The following is a 25,231-nucleotide window of genomic DNA, read 5'->3' as shown; positions in this document are numbered from 1 at the left end:
TTTATTATTATATTTAATCCTTCACTCTTACATTTATTATTATTATTATATTTACTATTTGACTCTTACATGTATTATTATTATAATATTTACTCTTACATTTATTATTATTATAATATTTACTCTTACATTTATTATTATTATTATAATATTTACTCTTTGACTCTTACATTTATTATTATATTTACTCTTTCACTCTTACATTTATTATTATCATATTTACTCTTTGACTCTTACATTTATTATTATATTTACTCTTTCACTCTTACATTTATTATTATTATATTTACTCTTTGACTCTTACATTTATTATTATTATTATTATTATATTTACTCTTTGACTCTTACATTTATTATTATATTTCATCTTTCACTCTTACATTTATTATTATTATAATATTTACTCTTTGACTCTTACATTTATTATTATATTTACTCTTTCACTCTTACATTTATTATTATTATAATATTTACTCTTTGACGCTTACATTTATTATTATATTTCATCTTTCACTCTTACATTTATTATTATTATAATATTTACTCTTTGACTCTTACATTTATTATTATTATAATATTTACTCTTTGACTCTTACATTTATTATTATATTTAATCTTTCACTCTTACATTTATTATTATTATAATATTTACTCTTTGACGCTTACATTTATTATTATATTTAATCCTTCACTCTTACATTTATTATTATTATTATATTTACTATTTGACTCTTACATGTATTATTATTATAATATTTACTCTTACATTTATTATTATTATAATATTTACTCTTACATTTATTATTATTATTATAATATTTACTCTTTGACTCTTACATTTATTATTATATTTACTCTTTCACTCTTACATTTATTATTATTATAATATTTACTCTTTGACGCTTACATTTATTATTATATTTCATCTTTCACTCTTACATTTATTATTATTATAATATTTACTCTTTGACTCTTACATTTATTATTATATTTAATATTTCACTCTTACATTTATTATTATTATAATATTTACTCTTTGACGCTTACATTTATTATTATATTTAATCCTTCACTCTTACATTTATTATTATTATTATATTTACTGTTTGACTCTTACATGTATTATTATTATAATATTTACTCTTACATTTATTATTATTATAATATTTACTCTTACATTTATTATTATTATTATTATAATATTTACTCTTTGACTCTTACATTTATTATTATATTTAATCTTTCACTCTTACATTTATTATTATTATAATATTTACTCTTACCTTTATTATTATTATAATATTTACTCTTTGACTCTTACATTTATTATTATTATAATATTTACTCTTACATTTATTATTATTATAATATTTACTCTTTCATTTATTATTATTATAATATTTACTCTTTGACTCTTACATTTATTATTATTATTATTATAATATTTACTCTTACATTTATTATTATTATAATATTTACTTTTTCATTTATTATTATAATATTTACTCTTTGACTCTTACATTTATTAGTATTATAATATTTACTCTTACATTTATTATTATAATATTTACTCTTTGACTCTTACATTTATTATTATTATAATATTTACTCTTTGACTCTTACATTTATTATTATAATATTTACTCTTTGACTGTAACTGTCACATAAATGTTGGGATTTCACATCATGAGTATTATGTACAGTTGTACTCTTACGATGGCGTGGTCACATCATGAGTATTATGTACAGTTGTACTCTTACGATGGCGTGGTCACATCATGAGTATTATGTACAGTTGTACTCTTACGATGGCGTGGTCACATCATGAGTATTGTGTACAGTTGTACTCTTACGATGGCGTGGTCACATCATGAGTATTATGTACAGTTGTACTCTTACGATGGCGTGGTCACATCATGAGTATTATGTACAGTTGTACTCTTACGATGGCGTGGTCACATCATGAGTATTATGTACAGTTGTACTCTTACGATGGCGTGGTCACATGAGTATTATGTACAGTTGTACTCTTACGATGGCGTGGTCACATCATGAGTATTATGTACAGTTGTACTCTTACGATGGCGTGGTCACATCATGAGTATTATGTACAGTTGTACTCTTACGATGGCGTGGTCACATCATGAGTATTATGTACAGTTGTACTCTTACGATGGCGTGGTCACATGAGTATTATGTACAGTTGTACTCTTACGATGGCGTGGTCACATCATGAGTATTATGTACAGTTGTACTCTTACGATGGCGTGGTCACATCATGAGTATTATGTACAGTTGTACTCTTACGATGGCGTGGTCACATCATGAGTATTATGTACAGTTGTACTCTTACGATGGCGTGGTCACATCATGAGTATTATGTACAGTTGTACTCTTACGATGGCGTGGTCACATCATGAGTATTATGTACAGTTGTACTCTTACGATGGCGTGGTCACATCATGAGTATTGTGTACAGTTGTACTCTTATGATGGCGTGGTCACATCATGAGTATTATGTACAGTTGTACTCTTACGATGGCGTGGTCACATCATGAGTATTATGTACAGTTGTACTCTTACGATGGCGTGGTCACATCATGAGTATTATGTACAGTTGTACTCTTACGATGGCGTGGTCACATCATGAGTATTATGTACAGTTGTACTCTTACGATGGCGTGGTCACATCATGAGTATTATGTACAGTTGTACTCTTACGATGGCGTGGTCACATCATGAGTATTATGTACAGTTGTACTCTTACGATGGCGTGGTCACATGAGTATTATGTACAGTTGTACTCTTACGATGGCGTGGTCACATCATGAGTATTATGTACAGTTGTACTCTTACGATGGCGTGGTCACATCATGAGTATTATGTACAGTTGTACTCTTACGATGGCGTGGTCACATCATGAGTATTATGTACAGTTGTACTCTTACGATGGCGTGGTCACATCATGAGTATTATGTACAGTTGTACTCTTACGATGGCGTGGTCACATCATGAGTATTATGTACAGTTGTACTCTTACGATGGCGTGGTCACATCATGAGTATTGTGTACAGTTGTACTCTTATGATGGCGTGGTCACATCATGAGTATTATGTACAGTTGTACTCTTACGATGGCGTGGTCACATCATGAGTATTGTGTACAGTTGTACTCTTACGATGGCGTGGTCACATCATGAGTATTGTGTACAGTTGTACTCTTACGATGGCGTGGTCACATGAGTATTGTGTACAGTTGTACTCTTACGATGGCGTGGTCACATGAGTATTGTGTACAGTTGTACTATTACGATGGCGTGGTCACATCATGAGTATTATGTACAGTTGTACTCTTACGATGGCGTGGTCACATCATGAGTATTATGTACAGTTGTACTCTTACGATGGCGTGGTCACATCATGAGTATTGTGTACAGTTGTACTCTTATGATGGCGTGGTCACATCATGAGTATTATGTACAGTTGTACTCTTACGATGGCGTGGTCACATCATGAGTATTATGTACAGTTGTACTCTTACGATGGCGTGGTCACATCATGAGTATTGTGTACAGTTGTACTCTTATGATGGCGTGGTCACATCATGAGTATTATGTACAGTTGTACTCTTACGATGGCGTGGTCACATCATGAGTATTGTGTACAGTTGTACTCTTACGATGGCGTGGTCACATCATGAGTATTATGTACAGTTGTACTCTTACGATGGCGTGGTCACATCATGAGTATTATGTACAGTTGTACTCTTACGATGGCGTGGTCACATCATGAGTATTATGTACAGTTGTACTCTTACGATGGCGTAGTCACATCATGAGTATTATGTACAGTTGTACTCTTATGATGGCGTGGTCACATCATGAGTATTGTGTACAGTTGTACTCTTACGATGGCGTGGTCACATCATGAGTATTGTGTACAGTTGTACTCTTACGATGGCGTGGTCACATGAGTATTGTGTACAGTTGTACTCTTACGATGGCGTGGTCACATGAGTATTGTGTACAGTTGTACTATTACGATGGCGTGGTCACATCATGAGTATTATGTACAGTTGTACTCTTACGATGGCGTGGTCACATCATGAGTATTGTGTACAGTTGTACTCTTACGATGGCGTGGTCACATCATGAGTATTGTGTACAGTTGTACTCTTACGATGGCGTGGTCACATCATGAGTATTGTGTACAGTTGTACTCTTACGATGGCGTGGTCACATCATGAGTATTATGTACAGTTGTACTCTTACGATGGCGTGGTCACATCATGAGTATTATGTACAGTTGTACTCTTACGATGGCGTGGTCACATCATGAGTATTATGTACAGTTGTACTCTTACGATGGCGTGGTCACATGAGTATTGTGTACAGTTGTACTCTTACGATGGCGTGGTCACATCATGAGTATTGTGTACAGTTGTACTCTTACGATGGCGTGGTCACATCATGAGTATTGTGTACAGTTGTACTCTTACGATGGCGTGGTCACATCATGAGTATTGTGTACAGTTGTACTCTTACGATGGCGTGGTCACATCATGAGTATTGTGTACAGTTGTACTCTTACGATGGCGTGGTCACATGAGTATTATGTACAGTTGTACTCTTACGATGGCGTGGTCACATGAGTATTGTGTACAGTTGTACTGACAGTTGTAGTTTTACAGTCAAGGCTGTGAGTGAGCCTACAATAATGTAAGAAAGCTGGACATGAGCCTACTGTATTGTCACTCTTGGTACAGTCACAGGAAGTGTCCAAAAAAGCTTTTTAAATGTGGTCATGTCTGGTCTTGACTTCCTGACTTGCTCATGTCATGAGTGAAAGGAATTGGGATTTGTATCATGTGTGACATCCCCAGTGTGTAATAAATGTTCCCAAACATGCTTCCAAGATGAATATGTATTTGACTTGTTCCTCTTTTCATAGACCTGTTATTGTGCTCCACCTTCATCTTGCACATTTCCTTATTGTTTCTTCATAACTGCCTCTTGTTTTCCTTCCTCTTTTCATGCGCCAGTCTTCATATGATATCATAGTCTGTGCTAGGGACTGAATTCCTATTGTGCTTTCAGGTAACAGCATGGCAATGACGGCCCAGAGCTCCTGCTCCTCCATGAGTAACCACACCAAGGAACGTGTCACCATGGCCAAGGTCACCTTGGAGAGCTTCTACAGCAACCTCATTGCCCAGCACGAGGAGAGAGAGATGAGGTAATCATGGAACTATGTCTAGTGTGGAGGGGAAAAGTGCTATAATCTTATGTTGAATGATGACAGCTGGCTAAAAATATTAGCCATAGAGCACGGGGTGTCCAAAGTGTGGCCCGCAAATCATTTTTAGCGGCCCGCTCCACATTCTGAGAATACTATTACAAAAAAAAAGTGTAATAAAAGAGCAAATGTGCAATGTTGACTCAAATAAGCATGCAGGATGTTTGCTTTTTCTTTCAAATGTTCCAAACTAACCTGACTCTGGCCAGATCCTTGTCGTGGGCTGAGCTGCACACAAGGATGTGGACCTAACCTGACTCTGGCCAGATCCTTGTCGTGGGCTGAGCTGCACACAAGGATGTGGACCTAACCTGACTCTGGCCAGATCCTTGTCGTTGGCTGAGCTGCACACAAGGATGTGGACCTAACCTGACTCTGGCCAGATCCTTGTCGTGGGCTGAGCTGCACACAAGGATGTGGACCTAACCTGACTCTGGCCAGATCCTTGTCGTTGGCTGAGCTGCACACAAGGATGTGGACCTAACCTGACTCTGGCCAAATCCTTGTCGTTGGCTGAGCTGCACACAAGGATGTGGACCTAACCTGACTCTGGCCAGATCCTTGTCGTTGGCTGAGCTGCACACAAGGATGTGGGACTTCTGAATAGGAGATGTATTTCAGAAGGCAAATGCTTGTATGTGATTGGATCAAGCACTAGTGCTGAATGAGGTGCTACTTCAAGCACTCACATGATGAGAGCCACGCTGGGAAATACAAAGAAGAACATCCCTGCCATCAATAAATGCCTTCTCTGTTCATCTTTCAAAGAGTTCATATTCCATCCATGTGGCAAAACATTTGCAACAATGTCAGCATAGGGCTGGGCGATATGGCCTTTTTTAAATATCACAATATTTTAAGGCCGTATCGCAATACAGGATATATATGTGGATATGTTTAGTCCATATCGCGATACAGGATATATATGTGGATATTTAGCCTCAGCCTTGAATGAACACTTGATGCATATAATCCCAGCAGTATGATGATTCTATGTGTCCTAATTCAAACATTCTTCTTCATACTGCATTAATATATGCTACTTTTAAACTTTCATGCAGAGAAGAAAATCACAACTCAAAAAAAAAAAATTTTTTTCATACGGTGTTGATCTGGAAATGTTTGCCTCTGCATTTTGATGGTGTGGACATGTGGCACCCAACGGAGATGTTGACATGCGGAGTAAGCACTCTTCATTGTCTAGCGGGTGACTTTTCAAATGATGCTACATATTAGCAGTGTAGCCGAGTGTCCTGGGTTGGCCTATACAGTGTACTTATCTAATAAAATAATAAACGGGAGACATTAGAGCTGGTTCAGTAGCCATCACACACCTCCTTCCACAACCACAACACCCTACGTCACAGCCCTACGGCAACTCTGGAGGGTCAAAACTGCTCCTCCTTACCTAACACTCTGGTAACTTGGGACACCCTGAACTGTTTGTTACAGCAGTGATGCTACTTTTTATAGCAACACTTTTGCCCCACACTTGACAAATGACGCTTGTCTGTTGGACATATTCCCACTTGAAGCCAAACCACCGCCAGACGATGGACCCCCTGCTGGTTTTCTGGAGAATTAATTATTCCTCCATTTGTTACCAGATTCACACCTTCTTTCTCTTGTATGACCACTCGCACCACTCCGCTAGCATCACAGCTAACGTTAGCCATGCTGCTACCTCTCTGCTCGGGGAGGACGTATACGTATGCGACGTGTGACGTGACAGTATGTGACGTGTGACGTGACAGTATGTGACGTGTGACGTGACAGTATGTGACGTGTGACGTGACAGTATGTGACGTGTGACGTGACAGTATGTGACGTGTGACGTGACAGTATGTGACGTGTGACGTGACAGTATGTGACGTGTGACGTGACAGTATGTGACGTGTGACGTGACAGTATGTGACGTGTGACGTGACAGTATGTGACGTGTGACGTGACAGTATGTGACGTGTGACGTGACAGTATGTGACGTGACAGTATGTGACGTGTGACGTGACAGTATGCGACGTGTGACGTGACAGTATGCGACGTGTGACGTGACAGTATGCGACGTGTGACGTGACAGTATGTGACGTGTGACGTGACAGTATGTGACGTGTGACGTGACAGTATGTGACGTGTGACGTGACAGTATGTGACGTGTGACGTGACAGTATGTGACGTGTGACGTGACAGTATGTGACGTGTGACGTGACAGTATGTGACGTGACAGTATGTGACGTGTGACGTGACAGTATGTGACGTGTGACGTGACAGTATGTGACGTGTGACGTGACAGTATGTGACGTGTGACGAGACAGTATGTGACGTGTGACGTGACAGTATGTGACGTGTGACGTGACAGTATGTGACGTGTGACGTGACAGTATGTGACGTGTGACGTGACAGTATGTGACGTGACAGTATGTGACGTGACAGTATGTGACGTGTGACGTGACAGTATGTGACGTGTGACGTGACAGTATGTGACGTGACAGTATGTGACGTGTGACGTGACAGTATGTGACGTGTGACGTGACAGTATGTGACGTGTGACGTGACAGTATGTGACGTGTGACGTGACAGTATGTGACGTGTGACGTGACAGCATGTGACGTGTGACGTGACAGTATGTGACGTGACATTATGTGACGTGACAGTATGTGACGTGTGACGTGACAGTATGTGACGTGTGACGTGACAGTATGTGACGTGTGACGTGACAGTATGTGACGTGTGATGTGACGTGTGACGTGACAGTATGTGACGTGTGACGTGACAGTATGTGACGTGTGACGTGACAGTGTGTGACGTGACAGTATGTGACGTGTGACGTGACAGTATGTGACGTGTGACGTGACAGTATGTGACGTGACAGTATGTGACGTGTGACGTGACAGTATGTGACGTGTGACGTGACAGTATGTGACGTGTGACGTGACAGTATGTGACGTGTGACGTGACAGTATGTGACGTGACAGTATGTGACGTGTGACGTGACAGTATGTGACGTGACAGTATGTGACGTGTGACGTGACAGTATGTGACGTGTGACGTGACAGTATGTGACGTGTGACGTGACAGTATGTGACGTGTGACGTGACAGTATGTGACGTGTGACGTGACAGTATGTGACATGTGACGTGACAGTATGTGACGTGTGACGTGACAGTATGTGACGTGACAGTATGTGATGTGTGACGTGACAGTATGTGACGTGACAGTATGTGACGTGTGACGTGACAGTATGTGACGTGTGACGTGACAGTATGTGACGTGTGACGTGACAGTATGTGGCGTGTGACGTGACAGTATGTGGCGTGTGACGTGACAGTATGTGGCGTGTGACGTGACAGTATGTGACGTGTGGCGTGACAGTATGTGACGTGTGACGTGACAGTATGTGACGTGACAGTATGTGACGTGACAGTATGTGACGTGTGACGTGACAGTATGTGACGTGTGACGTGACAGTATGTGACGTGTGACGTGACAGTATGTGACGTGACAGTATGTGACGTGTGACGTGACAGTATGTGACGTGACAGTGTGTGACGTGACAGTATGTGACGTGACAGTATGTGACGTGTGACGTGACAGTATGTGACGTGTGACGTGACAGTATGTGACGTGTGACGTGACAGTAAGTGACGTGTGACGTGACAGTATGTGACGTGACAGTATGTGACGTGTGACGTGACAGTATGTGACGTGTGACGTGACAGTATGTGACGTGTGAAGTGACAGTATGTGACGTGACAGTATGTGACGTGTGACGTGACAGTATGTGACGTGTGACGTGACAGTATGTGACGTGTGACGTGACAGTATGTGACGTGTGACGTGACAGTATGTGACGTGTGACGTGACAGTATGTGACGTGTGACGTTACAGTATGTGGCGTGTGACGTGACAGTATGTGGCGTGTGACGTGACAGTATGTGACGTGTGACGTGACAGTATGTGACGTGTGACGTGACAGTATGTGACGTGACAGTGTGTGACGTGACAGTATGTGACGTGACAGTATGTGACGTGTGACGTGACAGTATGTGACGTGTGACGTGACAGTATGTGACGTGTGACGTGACAGTAAGTGACGTGTGACGTGACAGTATGTGACGTGACAGTATGTGACGTGTGACGTGACAGTATGTGACGTGTGACGTGACAGTATGTGACGTGTGAAGTGACAGTATGTGACGTGACAGTATGTGACGTGTGACGTGACAGTATGTGACGTGTGACGTGACAGTATGTGACGTGTGACGTGACAGTATGTGACGTGTGACGTGACAGTATGTGACGTGTGACGTGACAGTATGTGACGTGTGACGTGACAGTATGTGACGTGTGACGTTACAGTATGTGGCGTGTGACGTGACAGTATGTGGCGTGTGACGTGACAGTATGTGACGTGTGACGTGACAGTATGTGACGTGTGACGTGACAGTATGTGACGTGTGACGTGACAGTATGTGACGTGTGACGTGACAGTATGTGGCGTGTGACGTGACAGTATGTGGCGTGTGACGTGACAGTATGTGGCGTGTGACGTGACAGTATGTGACGTGTGACGTGACAGTATGTGACGTGTGACGTGACAGTATGTGACGTGTGACGTGACAGTATGTGACGTGACAGTATGTGACGTGACAGTATGTGACGTGTGACGTGACAGTATGTGACGTGTGACGTGACAGTATGTGACGTGTGACGTGACAGTATGTGACGTGTGACGTGACAGTATGTGACGTGACAGTGTGTGACGTGACAGTATGTGACGTGACAGTATGTGACGTGACAGTATGTGACGTGACAGTATGTGACGTGTGACGTGACAGTATGTGACGTGACAGTATGTGACGTGTGACGTGACAGTATGTGACGTGTGACGTGACAGTATGTGACGTGACAGTATGTGACGAATGACGTGACAGTATGTGACGTGTGACGTGACAGTATGTGACGTGTGACGTGACAGTATGTGACGTGTGACGTGACAGTATGTGACGTGACAGTATGTGACGTGACAGTATGTGACGTGTGACGTGACAGTATGTGACGTGTGACGTGACAGTATGTGACGTGTGACGTGACAGTATGTGACGTGTGACGTGACAGTATGTGACGTATGACGTGACAGTATGTGACGTGACAGTATGTGACGTGACAGTATGTGACGTGTGACGTGACAGTATGTGACGTGACAGTATGTGACGTGACAGTATGTGACGTGTGACGTGACAGTATGTGACGTATGACGTGACAGTATGTGACGTGACAGTATGTGATGTGTGACGTGACAGTATGTGACGTGTGACGTGACAGTATGTGACGTGTGACGTGACAGTATGTGACGTGTGACGTGACAGTATGTGGCGTGTGACGTGACAGTATGTGGCGTGTGACGTGACAGTATGTGGCGTGTGACGTGACAGTATGTGACGTGACAGTATGTGACGTGTGACGTGACAGTATGTGACGTGACAGTATGTGACGTGACAGTATGTGACGTGTGACGTGACAGTATGTGACGTGTGACGTGACAGTATGTGACGTGTGACGTGACAGTATGTGACGTGTGACGTGACAGTATGTGACGTGACAGTATGTGACGTGTGACGTGACAGTATGTGACGTGTGACGTGACAGTATGTGACGTGTGACGTGACAGTATGTGACGTGTGACGTGACAGTATGTGACGTGTGACGTGACAGTATGTGACGTGTGACGTGACAGTATGTGGCGTGTGACGTGACAGTATGTGGCGTGTGACGTGACAGTATGTGGCGTGTGACGTGACAGTATGTGACGTGTGACGTGACAGTATGTGACGTGTGACGTGACAGTATGTGACGTGTGACGTGACAGTATGTGACGTGACAGTATGTGACGTGACAGTATGTGACGTGTGACGTGACAGTATGTGACGTGTGACGTGACAGTATGTGACGTGTGACGTGACAGTATGTGACGTGTGACGTGACAGTATGTGACGTGACAGTATGTGACGTGTGACGTGACAGTATGTGACGTGACAGTGTGTGACGTGACAGTATGTGACGTGTGACGTGACAGTATGTGGCGTGTGACGTGACAGTATGTGACGTGTGACGTGACAGTATGTGACGTGTGACGTGACAGTATGTGACGTGTGACGTGACAGTATGTGATGTGTGACGTGACAGTATGTGACGTGTGACATGACAGTATGTGACGTGACAGTATGTGACGTGTGACGTGACAGTATGTGACGTGTGACGTGACAGTATGTGACGTGTGAAGTGACAGTATGTGACGTGTGACGTGACAGTATGTGACGTGTGACGTGACAGTATGTGACGTGTGACGTGACAGTATGTGACGTGACAGTATGTGACGTGTGACGTGACAGTATGTGACGTATGACGTGACAGTATGTGACGTGACAGTATGTGACGTGTGACGTGACAGTATGTGACGTGTGACGTGACAGTGTGTGACGTGACAGTATGTGACGTGACAGTATGTGACGTATGACGTGACAGTATGTGACGTGTGACGTGACAGTATGTGACGTGACAGTATGGGACGTGACAGTATGTGACGTATGACGTGACAGTATGTGACGTGACAGTATGTGACGTGTGACGTGACAGTATGTGACGTGTGACGTGACAGTATGTGACGTGACAGTATGTGACGTGACAGTATGTGATTTGACGTGTGACGTGACAGTATGTGACGTGTGACGTGACAGTATGTGACGTGTGACGTGACAGTATGTGACGTGTGACGTGACAGTATGTGACGTGTGACGTGACAGTATGTGACGTGTGACGTGACAGTATGTGACGTGTGACGTGACAGTATGTGACGTGTGACGTGACAGTTTGTGACGTGACAGTATGTGACGTGTGACGTGACAGTTTGTGACGTATGACGTGACAGTATGTGACGTGTGTAAGAAGGTGCGCTCGCTGTCTGTGAGAAGGAGAGACCGGAAAGAGCGAGGAGAGCCTTCAGTGTAATGCCAGCAGCTAAAAGCAACTGCGTGAGAACGTATACTCGATATCACCATATAGTCATTTTCTATATCACACAGAGACAAACCCGCAATATATCGCGTATATCCATATATTGCCCAGCCCTATGTCAGCACACGTGTTGTTGGAATCAAACATCTATCAAATCCTCTTTGCTTCATTATTTCTTGCTATCTGGAAGGACTTTGCAATGACTTCTAGCCCACATCCTTGTGTGCAGCTCAGCCAACTACAAGGATCTGGCCAGAGTCAGCTTAGGTCCAGATCCTTGTGTGCAGCTCAGCCAACTACAAGAATCTGGCCTAGAGTCAGGTTAGGTACAGATCATTGTGTGCAGCTCAGCCAACTACAAGAATCTGGCCTAGAGTCAGGTTAGGTCCAGATCCTTGTGTGCAGCTCAGCCAACTACAAGAATCTGGCCTAGAGTCAGGTTAGGTCCAGATCATTGTGTGCAGCTCAGCCAACTACAAGAATCTGGCCTAGAGTCAGGTTAGGTCCAGATCCTTGTGTGCAGCTCAGCCAACTACAAGGATCTGGCCTAGAGTCAGGTTAGGTCCAAACAATAATGAATCCAAATCAGTGTTATGAATGTTGGACCTATTTAAGCAGGGATGTCAAACATGCAGAGTTTGCTAAGTGAAACTGCTGTCCACTGGATGGGTGGATGGATGGATGGATGGATGGATGGATGGATGGATGGATGGATGGATGGATGTATGGATGGATGGATGGATGGATGTATGGATGGATGGATGGATAGATAGATAGTACTTTATTGATGTCACAATAGCAATTCTGTTAGGCAAGCAAATAGTTTATAGGTAAAGCGGGACTGTGACTCCTCCCCCTCCACCCAACGTAAAACAAACATTTGCTTTATTAGGATTATTTGTGATATGTACATTTTCAGAATGTGCTTGTGCTATTTTGGGCCAAAGTAAAAGAAAGAAAACAATCTGAAGTTGTATTTTTAACTTATTATGCCACACTCATTATTGACCTCAATATTTCCTTCCTAAACGTCCACTTTTTTCAACTCAAGTTGACAAACTGTCAAGGGATGTGTGATATGTTTTGTTTCAAGCAGATCAATCTCATCATTTACAGAATATTAGGGCTGTCAAGCCATTCATTGCAATTGACTATTTTAATCTCATTTTGTTGGGTGTTAATTTGTATTTAATCACGATTAATCACCAATATCATTTTTTTAATCATTAATATGTGTAGCTTAAAGAGATAATTTTCAAGTTTGTAATACTAGTTACATGGGACTGAACAATCGCTTTGATTTATGCAAATGTTTGCTTGTTAAAGCAACTCAACATACATACAGATATCCACATTAATGATACCAAGTTAATCATCAGTATACTATATCGATACTACATTGATTAGATCAATATTTTTTTAGATCAAAAATTGTTTTGTAGTTTTAGTTACTGTTTACAAATTGATAAATACGAACACAGGAGAACCTAAAGAGGAAAAACAAAAAGATTGAAATCAGAGCCAATAATAGGAAATATTTCATTGATATTGTGTTATCCTGTGTTTTTGTCGTATATAATTGTGATCAAAGATTGAAAATGTGAAGAATTCATATGGGCCCAGACAATGATGTGAAAGCCCAAACATGATTGTCTCTTTGTGTGGAAGATGAAAGTCTTGTTGTCTTTGTCTTCTCAGGCAGCAGAAACTGGAGAAAGTGATGGATCAGGAGGGCTTGGCTGATGAAGAGGTGAGTCTCAACTAATATTCTCTGCTAACACCTCAAAACAACATTTTACTGTTCACATTTTGCAAAGTGTCAATCATATCCCACTCATTTCCATAATGCTTGATTCATAGATCATCTCAATATCCCCAACATTTTACATCATCATCTAGTATTGGCGATATAAAGATCAACTATTTTGCATCTATTATCCTACTTTTGATCTGTTGTGTATCAGAGTCTGACGCGCAATCAAAAATTCAAATGTTTCCTTCCCTCTCAATTGTATATGCAATCATTTCTTGCTTATCATTTATTTGTAGAGGTGCACATTAGATGGAGGACAGGTCATCATATGAGTAATTATGACGTCACGCTGATAAAAGATAGCTCTGTTGTAGGGCTGGGCGATATATGGATATACTGGATATATGGCGGGTTTGTCTCTGTGCGATATAGAAAATAACTATATGGTGATATTGGAGTATATGTTCTCATGCAGTTGCTTTTAGCTGCATGCGTTTCCCACTCTTTCTTGTCTCTCCTTCTCACAGAGACGTAAACCAAGCACACCTTCTTACATACGTCACGTGTGCAACGTCACACGCTCCCGCGGAGCAGACAGGTAGCGACATGGTAATGTTAGCTGTGAGGTGCGGGTGGTAATACAAGAGAGAGAAGGTGCCAATCTGGTAACAAATGGAGGAAGAAATAATTACCAAGAAAAACAGCACGGAGTCCATCGTCTGGCGGTGGTTTGGCTTCAAGCAGGAATATGTTCAACATTTATACGGCAAAAGCGTTGCTACAAAAAGTAGTAGCACTGCTAATATGTAGCATCATTTGAAAAGTCACCCGCTAGAGAATGAAGAGTACTTGAAACTCTGCATGTCAACATCTCCGTTCAGTGCCACACCAACAAAATGCCAAAGCAACCATTTCCAGATCAACACCGTATGGGAAAAAAAAAAGTCAACAACTGAAGGAGATAACGTCCGCAGGAACCTACCACATAGTGAAGGACATACACTATTTGATGTCCTATTATGCAGCTCATTTTTATTTGACACTTTTTGAAATATCTTGTGTGACATCATGCACAAAAGTGCACTTTATTTGTTTTAAACTTTTTAAACTTAAAGTGGCGTTCTGTACAAAAAGTTTTGATATGTCATCTTAGTGACATCATGCACAAAAGTGCACTAATAGCTTGTTTTAAAATGTCTCTGACAATCTTGTACTTTCTGTTCTGGAAATGACATGAATGTTTGTGCCACTGCTTAATAACTGTTTCATAAATACACTTTTAGTTGTGATTTCCCTCTCTGCATGAAAGTTTAAAAGTAGCATATATTAATGCAGTATGAAGAAGAATGTTTGAATGTAGACACATAGAATCATCATACTGCTGTGATTATATGCATCAAGTGTTCATTCAAGCCTGAGGCTAAATATCCACATATATATCCTGTATGGTGACATGGACTAAACATATCCACATATATATGGTGTATCGTGACATGGACTAAACATATCCACATATATATGGTGTATGGTGACATGGACTGAACATATCCACATATATATGGTGTATCGTGACATGGACTAAACATATCCACATATATATGGTGTATGGTGACATGGACTAAACATATCCACATATATATGGTGTATGGTGACATGGACTAAACATATCCACATATATATGGTGTATCGTGACATGGACTAAACATATCCACATATATATGGTGTATCGTGACATGGACTAAACATATCCACATATATATGGTGTATGGTGACATGGACTAAACATATCCACATATATATGGTGTATGGTGACATGGACTAAACATATCCACATATATATGGTGTATGGTGACATGGACTAAACATATCCACATATATATGGTGTATGGTGACATGGACTAAACATATCCACATATATATGGTGTATGGTGACATGGACTAAACATATCCACATATATATGGTGTATGGTGACATGGACTAAACATATCCACATATATATGGTGTATGGTGACATGGACTAAACTTATCCACATATATATGGTGTATGGTGACATGGACTAAACATATCCACATATATATGGTGTATGGTGACATGGACTAAACATATCCACATATATATGGTGTATGGTGACATGGACTAAACATATCCACATATATATGGTGTATCGTGACATGGACTAAACATATCCACATATATATGGTGTATGGTGACATGGACTAAACATATCCACATATATATGGTGTATCGTGACATGGACTAAACATATCCACATATATATCCTGTATGGTGACATGGACTAAACATATCCACATATATATGGTGTATGGTGACATGGACTAAACATATCCACATATATATGGTGTATGGTGACATGGACTAAACATATCCACATATATATGGTGTATGGTGACATGGACTAAACATATCCACATATATATGGTGTATGGTGACATGGACTAAACATATCCACATATATATGGTGTATGGTGACATGGACTAAACATATCCACATATATATGGTGTATGGTGACATGGACTAAACATATCCACATATATATGGTGTATGGTGACATGGACTAAACATATCCACATATATATGGTGTATGGTGACATGGACTAAACTTATCCACATATATATGGTGTATGGTGACATGGACTAAACATATCCACATATATATGGTGTATGGTGACATGGACTAAACATATCCACATATATATGGTGTATGGTGACATGGACTAAACATATCCACATATATATGGTGTATGGTGACATGGACTAAACATATCCACATATATATGGTGTATGGTGACATGGACTAAACATATCCACATATATATGGTGTATGGTGACATGGACTAAACATATCCACATATATATGGTGTATGGTGACATGGACTAAACATATCCACATATATATGGTGTATGGTGACATGGACTAAACATATCCACATATATATGGTGTATGGTGACATGGACTAAACATATCCACATATATATGGTGTATCGTGACATGGACTAAACATATCCACATGTTAATAAAAGGCCATATCGCCCAAGGCCTACTCTGTTGTGAAAAAAGAGGTTCCAATGAGGCGAGAAGACCTGTACTAATCAAATCAACTTTATTTATAAAGCACTAGGTGCGTTAGGGTGAATAAATCAAACTCTCCTTTTCTCCTACCTCAAAGGAAGTTGTCAACTTCCCCTGAGCTCAGTGTAAACAAACATGTTGACTTATATGCACCAAATGTTATGCAAATATCTTGTAAGGAGGGGGGAGAAACATTAACACCACCTGGTGGGGCAAAATAATGATTGAACATATTGTTTATTGATATTGATTACGTATATATTGATATTGTTTTATTGTCCAGACCTGTTCTTTATCAAATATTAACTTCATGTTTTCTTATAATTCTTATGTGCTCTTGTCTTTTTCTTGCATTGTTGTGGCGCACTCTGGTTGAGCTATAGATGATGAAAGGAGCTTTAACAAACTCAGTTGTTTGTCGTTGTGCTCCCTGCAGAAACGCATTCGCCGTTCTCAGCATGCCAGGAAAGAAACCGAGTTTCTCCGTCTGAAGCGGACCCGACTCGGTCTGGAAGACTTTGAGTCGCTGAAGGTGATCGGCCGTGGAGCTTTTGGAGAGGTAAAATCCCAAATGTATTTAGCTAAAGACTTGATGTTGGAGACGTCATCTTTTTGTTGGCCTGCAGGTGCGCCTGGTACAGAAAAAGGACACGGGCCATGTCTATGCCATGAAGATCCTTCGCAAAGCCGACATGCTGGAGAAAGAACAGGTGAGGCACAGTCGAAGCAGCCGTTACTCCCTCTAACGTCCCCTTTGATGGTCCAAGGTGGGTCACATACGTGCTGAGCGGGACATCCTGGTGGAGGCAGACAGCCTGTGGGTGGTCAAGATGTTCTACAGCTTCCAGGACAAGATGAACCTCTACCTCATCATGGAGTTTCTGCCTGGGGGTAGGAGTCACACTGCTAACTGTCACCATCATGCTTGTCATGCTTGCTGTCCTTATTCCCGTAGGAGACATGATGACCCTCTTGATGAAGAAAGACACTCTGACAGAAGAGGCCACTCAGTTCTACATCGCAGAGACGGTCCTGGCCATCGATTCCATCCACCAGCTCGGCTTCATCCACAGAGACATCAAACCAGACAACCTCTTGCTGGACTCCAGGGTGAGTTATCCTGTCCTGTCATCACTTGAGAGTTGTTGTTAAATGCAATTAGGAGGAAAGAAGTCATCTGTAATGAAGGCATTTAAAGATGGGGTGATTGTATCAAATAATATCAGCTTGCCTGTAAAATCTCTGTTGGAAGTGCTCCAATACAAGCACGTTTACTTGTGCAAAGTTAACATCCAAATAAGCTCACAATTTCTTCTATTTTTCTCAAGTCTTTTACAAAAGGTAAACATGCTAGGCTATAGGCGACTGGAAACTGGCAGCTACACTACAACTTAGCACACAAGCTCGACGTACGTGACAATATTGCAGTTTAAAACGGCACATTTGTCAACTTAAACAAGTATCAAATAATTATAGTTGCTTACGCATACAAAATCTGCAGGGCAGAAGCGTATTAGAAAGTCCAGTAACACACGTGTCCGTATAAATCAACTTACTGCGCCGTGAGTTATTGTTACTACTAGGTGTTGCCAAAAAATAATGATCACTCCACTTAATTTAAGTCCATTCCATACATAAATAAATAGGTTAGTGGTTTTCATACATACTTTTGATCTGTTTGACTCATTTCTCTTGACCAAGCTTTTTCTAACATTCCACACTACCAAATAATGAAACTGTGTATGATTTCTGCCAATTTCGCATGGGATCAATGTTTGTATCGGCCAATACACACTGAGTACGTATCAGAAGTGAAAAAGTTGTATCGGGACACCCCTAGTTTGTTGAGGTGTAACAAATGAAAGTGTTTGACAAACATTCCTACTTGTCTGTCCACAAAATAGACTTCAATATTAATACTAGGATAAAGGACATCATGTCTGCGATGTAGAGTTTGTCCAAAAGTAGTGTACAATTACACCATGTGTTGTGGTTTCAGGGTCACGTCAAGCTGTCTGACTTCGGACTGTGCACGGGACTAAAGAGGGCGCACCGCACAGAATTCTACAAGAACCTGAACCATAGCTTGCCCAGTGACCTCAGTAAGCAAAGTCAGGCAACACTTTTCCTTTGCTCTCAATGTTACCTTCCTCCTGTGCAGGACAGCTGCTAGTCACCTTTGCAACCACAGCGTTGCTTTATGTGCAAATCTTTCAAAGACTCGCATGCAAAGATTGACTTCAACTTGAAAAATGGAAGTCTTGTCAATACATATATTTAATTATTTATTTATTATTTATTTATATATAACATCAAATAACACAATGTTTGCAAATTCTTCATATATGAAACCATTTTGAGAAGTTATTCTATCCTGGCTGTGGGACCCACCATGTGTTTGGTACAAGCAACAATTAAAGCTACGTTGTAGTCATGCATGAGCATTACTATTCATCATATTTTAATCTCTATTTCTCACAATCATAAAAAAATAATAATGGGGCTGCAAATTTCTGAGCTTGTTACGGTGAAATGGATGAGTAAGCGTGCATTTACGTTTTATTTGACACAGCACTAGTTAGCCTAATCAATTATCACGAAACTCAACAAAAAAAATATGATTTTCGTGTTAACGTAATCACGGAATTGGCCAATAGCACGCAATCGCTATTAAACGCAGAACATCAAGGAACTTGACATAAAAGTGAGTGAAATGTTGTCATTGTGAGGAGAAGGAACCTTTGTTTGGGGAAATAATGTGTCATTCATCCCTGAAACATGTCCTGAACTAAACAATGTGGACACAGCCACTAAACTAGGGAGAACAATCCATGCTCCCACAACACATCTCATCTGCTTGTGTTGTTGTGAACGACATCATCAATGTACAAAAGCAGTGAAGTTGTGTAAATGCTAAATAAAAAGAGAATACAACAAATCCTTTTCAACTTATGTTCAATTGAATAGACTGCAAAGACAAGATATTTCATGTTCACACTGAGAAACTTTGCAAATAATCATGAACTCATTGCAAAAAAGTTGTCACAGGGGCATTTTTACCACTATGTTACATGGCCTTTCCTTTTTAGCCCACGCTCACAGGATGTCCTCCACATTTTAGTTCCTAGAGCCAACACAGAACTTTGAAAAACAGCCTTCAGTTATGCTTCTCCCTGGTCATGGAATGACATCCAGAAAGATCTGAGGCTACCAGAATGAATCACTTTGGGGGAGTTGAAGTCCATTTTAAAAGATGGAGAAAGCAGTTCTCTTGGGAAATGTACTTGCCTTTAAATTGAATTATTACTTAATCGTTTGAAATTATTTTTGAGCTGTTGTTCTGTTGTATTGTCTTGTTGTAATTATTATTGTAACTTTGTTTGTGCCGCCCTCTTTGTCAGGTCGCTCTTGAAAAAGAGATTTTAGTCTCAATGAGTCTTCACCTGGTTAAATAAAGGAAATTGAAATGAACAACACTCAGTAAACATTTGGGAACTGAGGAGACACATTTTTGAAGTGGATGAGGTGGCGACTTGTCCAGGGTGTACCCCGCCTACCGCCCGAATGCAGCTGAGATAAGCTCCAGCGACCCCGAAAGGGACAAGCGGTAGAAAATGGATGGATGGATGGAATTCTTTCCCATTCTTGCTTGATGTACAGCTTAAGTTGTTCAACAGTCTCCCTTCTCATATTTTAGCCTTCACACATTTTCAATGTCTGGACTACAGGCAGGCCAGTCTAGTACCCACACTCTTTTACTATGAAGCCACGCTGTTGTAACACCTGGCTTGGCATTGTCTTGCTGAAATAAGCAGGGGCGTCCATGATAACGTTGCTTGTATGGCAACATATGTTGCTCCAAAAGCTGTATGTACCTTTCAGCATTAATGGTGCCTTCACAGATGTGTAAGTTACCCATGTCTTGACCACTAATACACCCCCATACCATCACACATGCTGCCTTTTACACTTTCACCCTAGAACATGTCTTGACCACTAATACACCCCCTTACCATCACACATGCTGCCTTTTACACTTTCACCCTAGAACATGTCTTGACCACTAATACACCCCCATACCATCACACATGCTGCCTTTTACACTTTCACCCTAGAACATGTCTTGACCACTAATACACCCCCATACCATCACACATGCTGCCTTTTACACTTTCACCCTGGAACATGTATTGACCACTAATACACCCCCATACCATCACACATGCTGCCTTTTACACTTTCACCCTAGAACATGTCTTGACCACTAATACACCCCCATACCATCACACATGCTGCCTTCTACACTTTCACCCTAGAACATGTCTTGACCACTAATACACCCCCATACCATCACACATGCTGCCTTTTACACTTTCACCCTGGAACATGTATTGACCACTAATACACCCCCATACCATCACACATGCTGCCTTTTACACTTTCACCCTAGAACATGTCTTGACCACTAATACACCCCCATACCATCACACATGCTGCCTTTTACACTTTCACCCTAGAACATGTCTTGACCACTAATACACCCCCATACCATCACACATGCTGCCTTTTACACTTTCACCCTAGAACATGTCTTGACCACTAATACACCCCCATACCATCACACATGCTGCCTTTTACACTTTCACCCTAGAACATGTCTTGACCACTAATACACCCCCATACCATCACACATGCTGCCTTCTACACTTTCACCCTAGAACATGTCTTGACCACTAATACACCCCCATACCATCACACATGCTGCCTTCTACACTTTCACCCTAGAACATGTCTTGACCACTAATACACCCCCATACCATCACACATGCTGCCTTTTACACTTTCACCTTAGAACATGTCTTGACCACTAATACACCCCCATACCATCACACATGCTGCCTTTTACACTTTCACCCTAGAACATGTCTTGACCACTAATACACCCCCATACCATCACACATGCTGCCTTTTACACTTTCACCTTAGAACATGTCTTGACCACTAATACACCCCCATACCATCACACATGCTGCCTTTTACACTTTCACCCTTTTCCTCTTTGGTCCACAGTTTCCAAAAACAATTTGACCACAGAACACTTTTCCACTTTGCATCAGTCCATCTTAGATGAGCTCGGGCCCAGCGAAGCGTTTCTGGGTGTTGTTGATAAATGTCTTTGGCTTTGCATAGTAGAGTTTTAACTTGCACTTACAGATGTAGCGACCAACTGTAGTTACTGACAGTGGTTTTCTGAAGTGTTCCTGAGCCCATGTGGTGATATCCTTTACACACTGATGTGGCTTTTTGATGCAGTAGCGCCTGAGGGATCCAAGGTGTGTAATATCATGGCTTACCTGCAGTGATTTCTCCACATTCTCTGAACCTTTTGATGATATTACGGAGCGTAGATGGTGAAATCTCTAAATTCCTTGTTGAGAAATGTTGTTGTTCAACAATTTGCTCAGGCATTTGTTGACAAAGTGGTGACCCTCGCCCCGTCCTTGTTTGTGAATGACTGAGCATTTCATGGAAGCTGCTTTTATACCCAATCATGGCACCCACCTGTTCCCAATTAGCCTGTTCACCTGTGGGATGTTCCAAATAAGTCTTTGATGAGCATTCCTCAACTTTGTCACTCTTTTTTTGCCAATTGTGCCAGCTTTTTTGAAACATGTTGCAGCCATTAAATTACAAATCATCTAATATTTGCAACAAATTATAGTCTACCAGTTTGAACGTTAAGTATCTTGTCTTTGCAGTCTATTCAATTGAATATAAGTTGAAAAGGATTTGTTGTATTCTCTTTTTATTTAGCATTTACACAACCTGACACTACTTTTAGGTTTTGTGCAAACAGGACAGCAGTTTATTAAACGGCCTCAAATCTCATTTTTCAACCTGAGAAAAGCTTATTATTTTACTTGTTTATTTGTTACTAATTCATATTTGTTTGTTCTTTTCAATCAAAGTCTACTTATATAGCCCTAAATCACGAGTGTCTCAAAGGGCTGCACAAGCCACAACGACATCCTCAGCTCAGATCCTACATCAGGGCAAGAAAAAAATCCAAAAATGAAATTTAAAGTTGTTTTGGTGGTACAGTACTCCTGTTTTCAAATGAACAAATAATCGTGATTACAATATAACTCAAAAATAAACTTAATTTTTGCCATAATGGTCCAGCCTTAGTTTTAACTGTAGTTAAATACTGTCCCAGGTTTCTTTTCATATGGTGTTAGGAGTCACATTTGGTTTACATATTGTACAAGTCATTGAGTCATAACAGCTTTATCATTCTTTTTTTCTTAACGTCCTGCTTCTCAAGACTCCTATTTATTTCTCAAATGTAATGTTAACTGTAGTGTGAGCACACTTTTCTTCCTTAGCAGAACATGCCTTTTTGTAGGCTTTCAAAAAACATTGTAGTGATGCTGGCTAATAAGGTTTGGTGTGTTTCTCCCCCTCCTCACGCAATATTTGTGTAACATTAGTTGCACCATCTGAAACACCATCCACGCCATGTTTGTTTACAATGAGCTCAGAGGACATTTATGAAAGGGAGCGCTTGATTTGCTCACCCTAACCCGCCAACAGTACAAGTAGTGTTGCCACACTGTTCACTGCCATTTGTCCTACATAATTCCTCATATAATGACGTGTTTGATGCTCCCTAGTTGTAATACTGCCTGCTTGTCTGTCCACAGCCTTTCAGAACATGAACTCCAAGAGGAAAGCAGAGACGTGGAAGAGGAACAGAAGGCAGCTGGTATGAACTCTGCATGTATTATCTCACAAATTGGCCTCTGACCTTGTCTACATAAATTTGAAAAAAAACAAAATGTCTGCAAATGTATTGGCTATTATGAATATTAGAGGTTAACTAACCTGAGACTCATTAAACATCACAATAGCTAAATATTTACAAGGTGGTGAGCTGCAAGACAAGATGGTGTTTCTTTACAGTGACACTCCTGTTTTTTATTGACATCTTGAAACCTGGCTATAGACCACATTCTAGATCAGGGGTGTCCACTGACAAAGGATGCAGTTTTTATCTTTTTTCATTTTAAAACCAACACAATACATCATTTTTGTAACCCTTAGGGCTAGCCTCAAGTTTGGGGAATATTAAAGGGGAACTGCACTTTTTGGGGAATTTTGCCTATCATTATTAAAGACATGACGACAGATGTATTTTTTATTTTTTTAATGCATTCTAAATACCGTATTTTTCGGAGTATAAGTCGCTCCGGAGTATAAGTCGCAACGGCCGAAAATGCATAATAAAGAAGTAAAAAAACATATATAAGTCGCACTGGAGTATAAGTCGCATTTTTGGGGGAAATGTATTTGCTAAAAGCCAACAGCAAGAATAGACATTTGAAAGGCAATTTAAAATGTCTAAAGAATAGTGAACAACAGGCTGAATAAGTGTACGTTATATGAGGCATAAATAACCAACTGCTATGTTAACGTAACATATTATGGTAAGAGTCATTCAAATAACTATAACATATAGAACATGCTATACATTTACTGTCACTCCTAATCGCTAAATCCTATGAAATCTTATACGTCTAGTCTCTTACGTGAATGACATCAATAATATTATTTGATATTTTACGCTAATGTGTTCATCATTTCACACATAAGTCGCTCCTGAGTATAAGTCGCACCCCCGGCCAAACTATGAAAAAAACTGCCACTTATAGTCCGAAAAATACGGTACTTAAATTAGTGCGATCAAACGTCTGCTTACAATAGAGCCCATTCTGCCTATAAAGCCCTTAAAAAACATCCAAACACCTCCATTAATGTTTCATATACATGATGTAAGTATATACAGTATGTCATGTAGTAACATTCATAATAACATGTAATATATACATGATGTAAGTATATATGTCATGTAGTAACATTCATAATAACATGTAATATATACATGATGTAAGTATATATGTCATGTAGTAACATTCATAATAACATGTCATATATACATGATGTAAGTATATATGTCATGTAGTAACATTCATAATAACATGTCATATATACATGATGTAAGTATATATGTCATGTAGT

General features: G+C 40.4%; 1 protein-coding gene across 2 annotated transcripts in view; it reads left to right on the top strand.

Annotated features, from left to right (window-relative positions):
* The window catches only part of LOC133645449 (serine/threonine-protein kinase 38), a 39,973-nt gene that overhangs the window by 1,708 nt on the left and 13,034 nt on the right, over positions 1–25,231 (top strand). Inside the window, exons 2-9 of one of the 2 annotated variants that reach the window (XM_062040280.1) lie at positions 5,096–5,234; positions 14,004–14,055; positions 17,589–17,711; positions 17,779–17,862; positions 17,920–18,043; positions 18,108–18,262; positions 19,152–19,254; positions 23,857–23,918. In XM_062040280.1, the coding sequence (XP_061896264.1) occupies positions 5,096–5,234; positions 14,004–14,055; positions 17,589–17,711; positions 17,779–17,862; positions 17,920–18,043; positions 18,108–18,262; positions 19,152–19,254; positions 23,857–23,918 (842 nt within the window). Of the gene's footprint in view, positions 1–5,095; positions 5,235–14,003; positions 14,056–17,588; positions 17,712–17,778; positions 17,863–17,919; positions 18,044–18,107; positions 18,263–19,151; positions 19,264–23,856; positions 23,919–25,231 lie in introns of both variants that reach the window. The other variant, XM_062040278.1, reaches the window with a different exon arrangement.

Source organism: Entelurus aequoreus, unplaced genomic scaffold (assembly GCF_033978785.1).
Source record: "Entelurus aequoreus isolate RoL-2023_Sb unplaced genomic scaffold, RoL_Eaeq_v1.1 HiC_scaffold_97, whole genome shotgun sequence".
Classification (NCBI taxonomy): Eukaryota; Metazoa; Chordata; class Actinopteri; order Syngnathiformes; family Syngnathidae; genus Entelurus; species Entelurus aequoreus.
The sequence above is the reverse complement of the archived record's forward strand: the minus strand, read 5'-3'. Positions and strand labels throughout refer to the sequence as shown.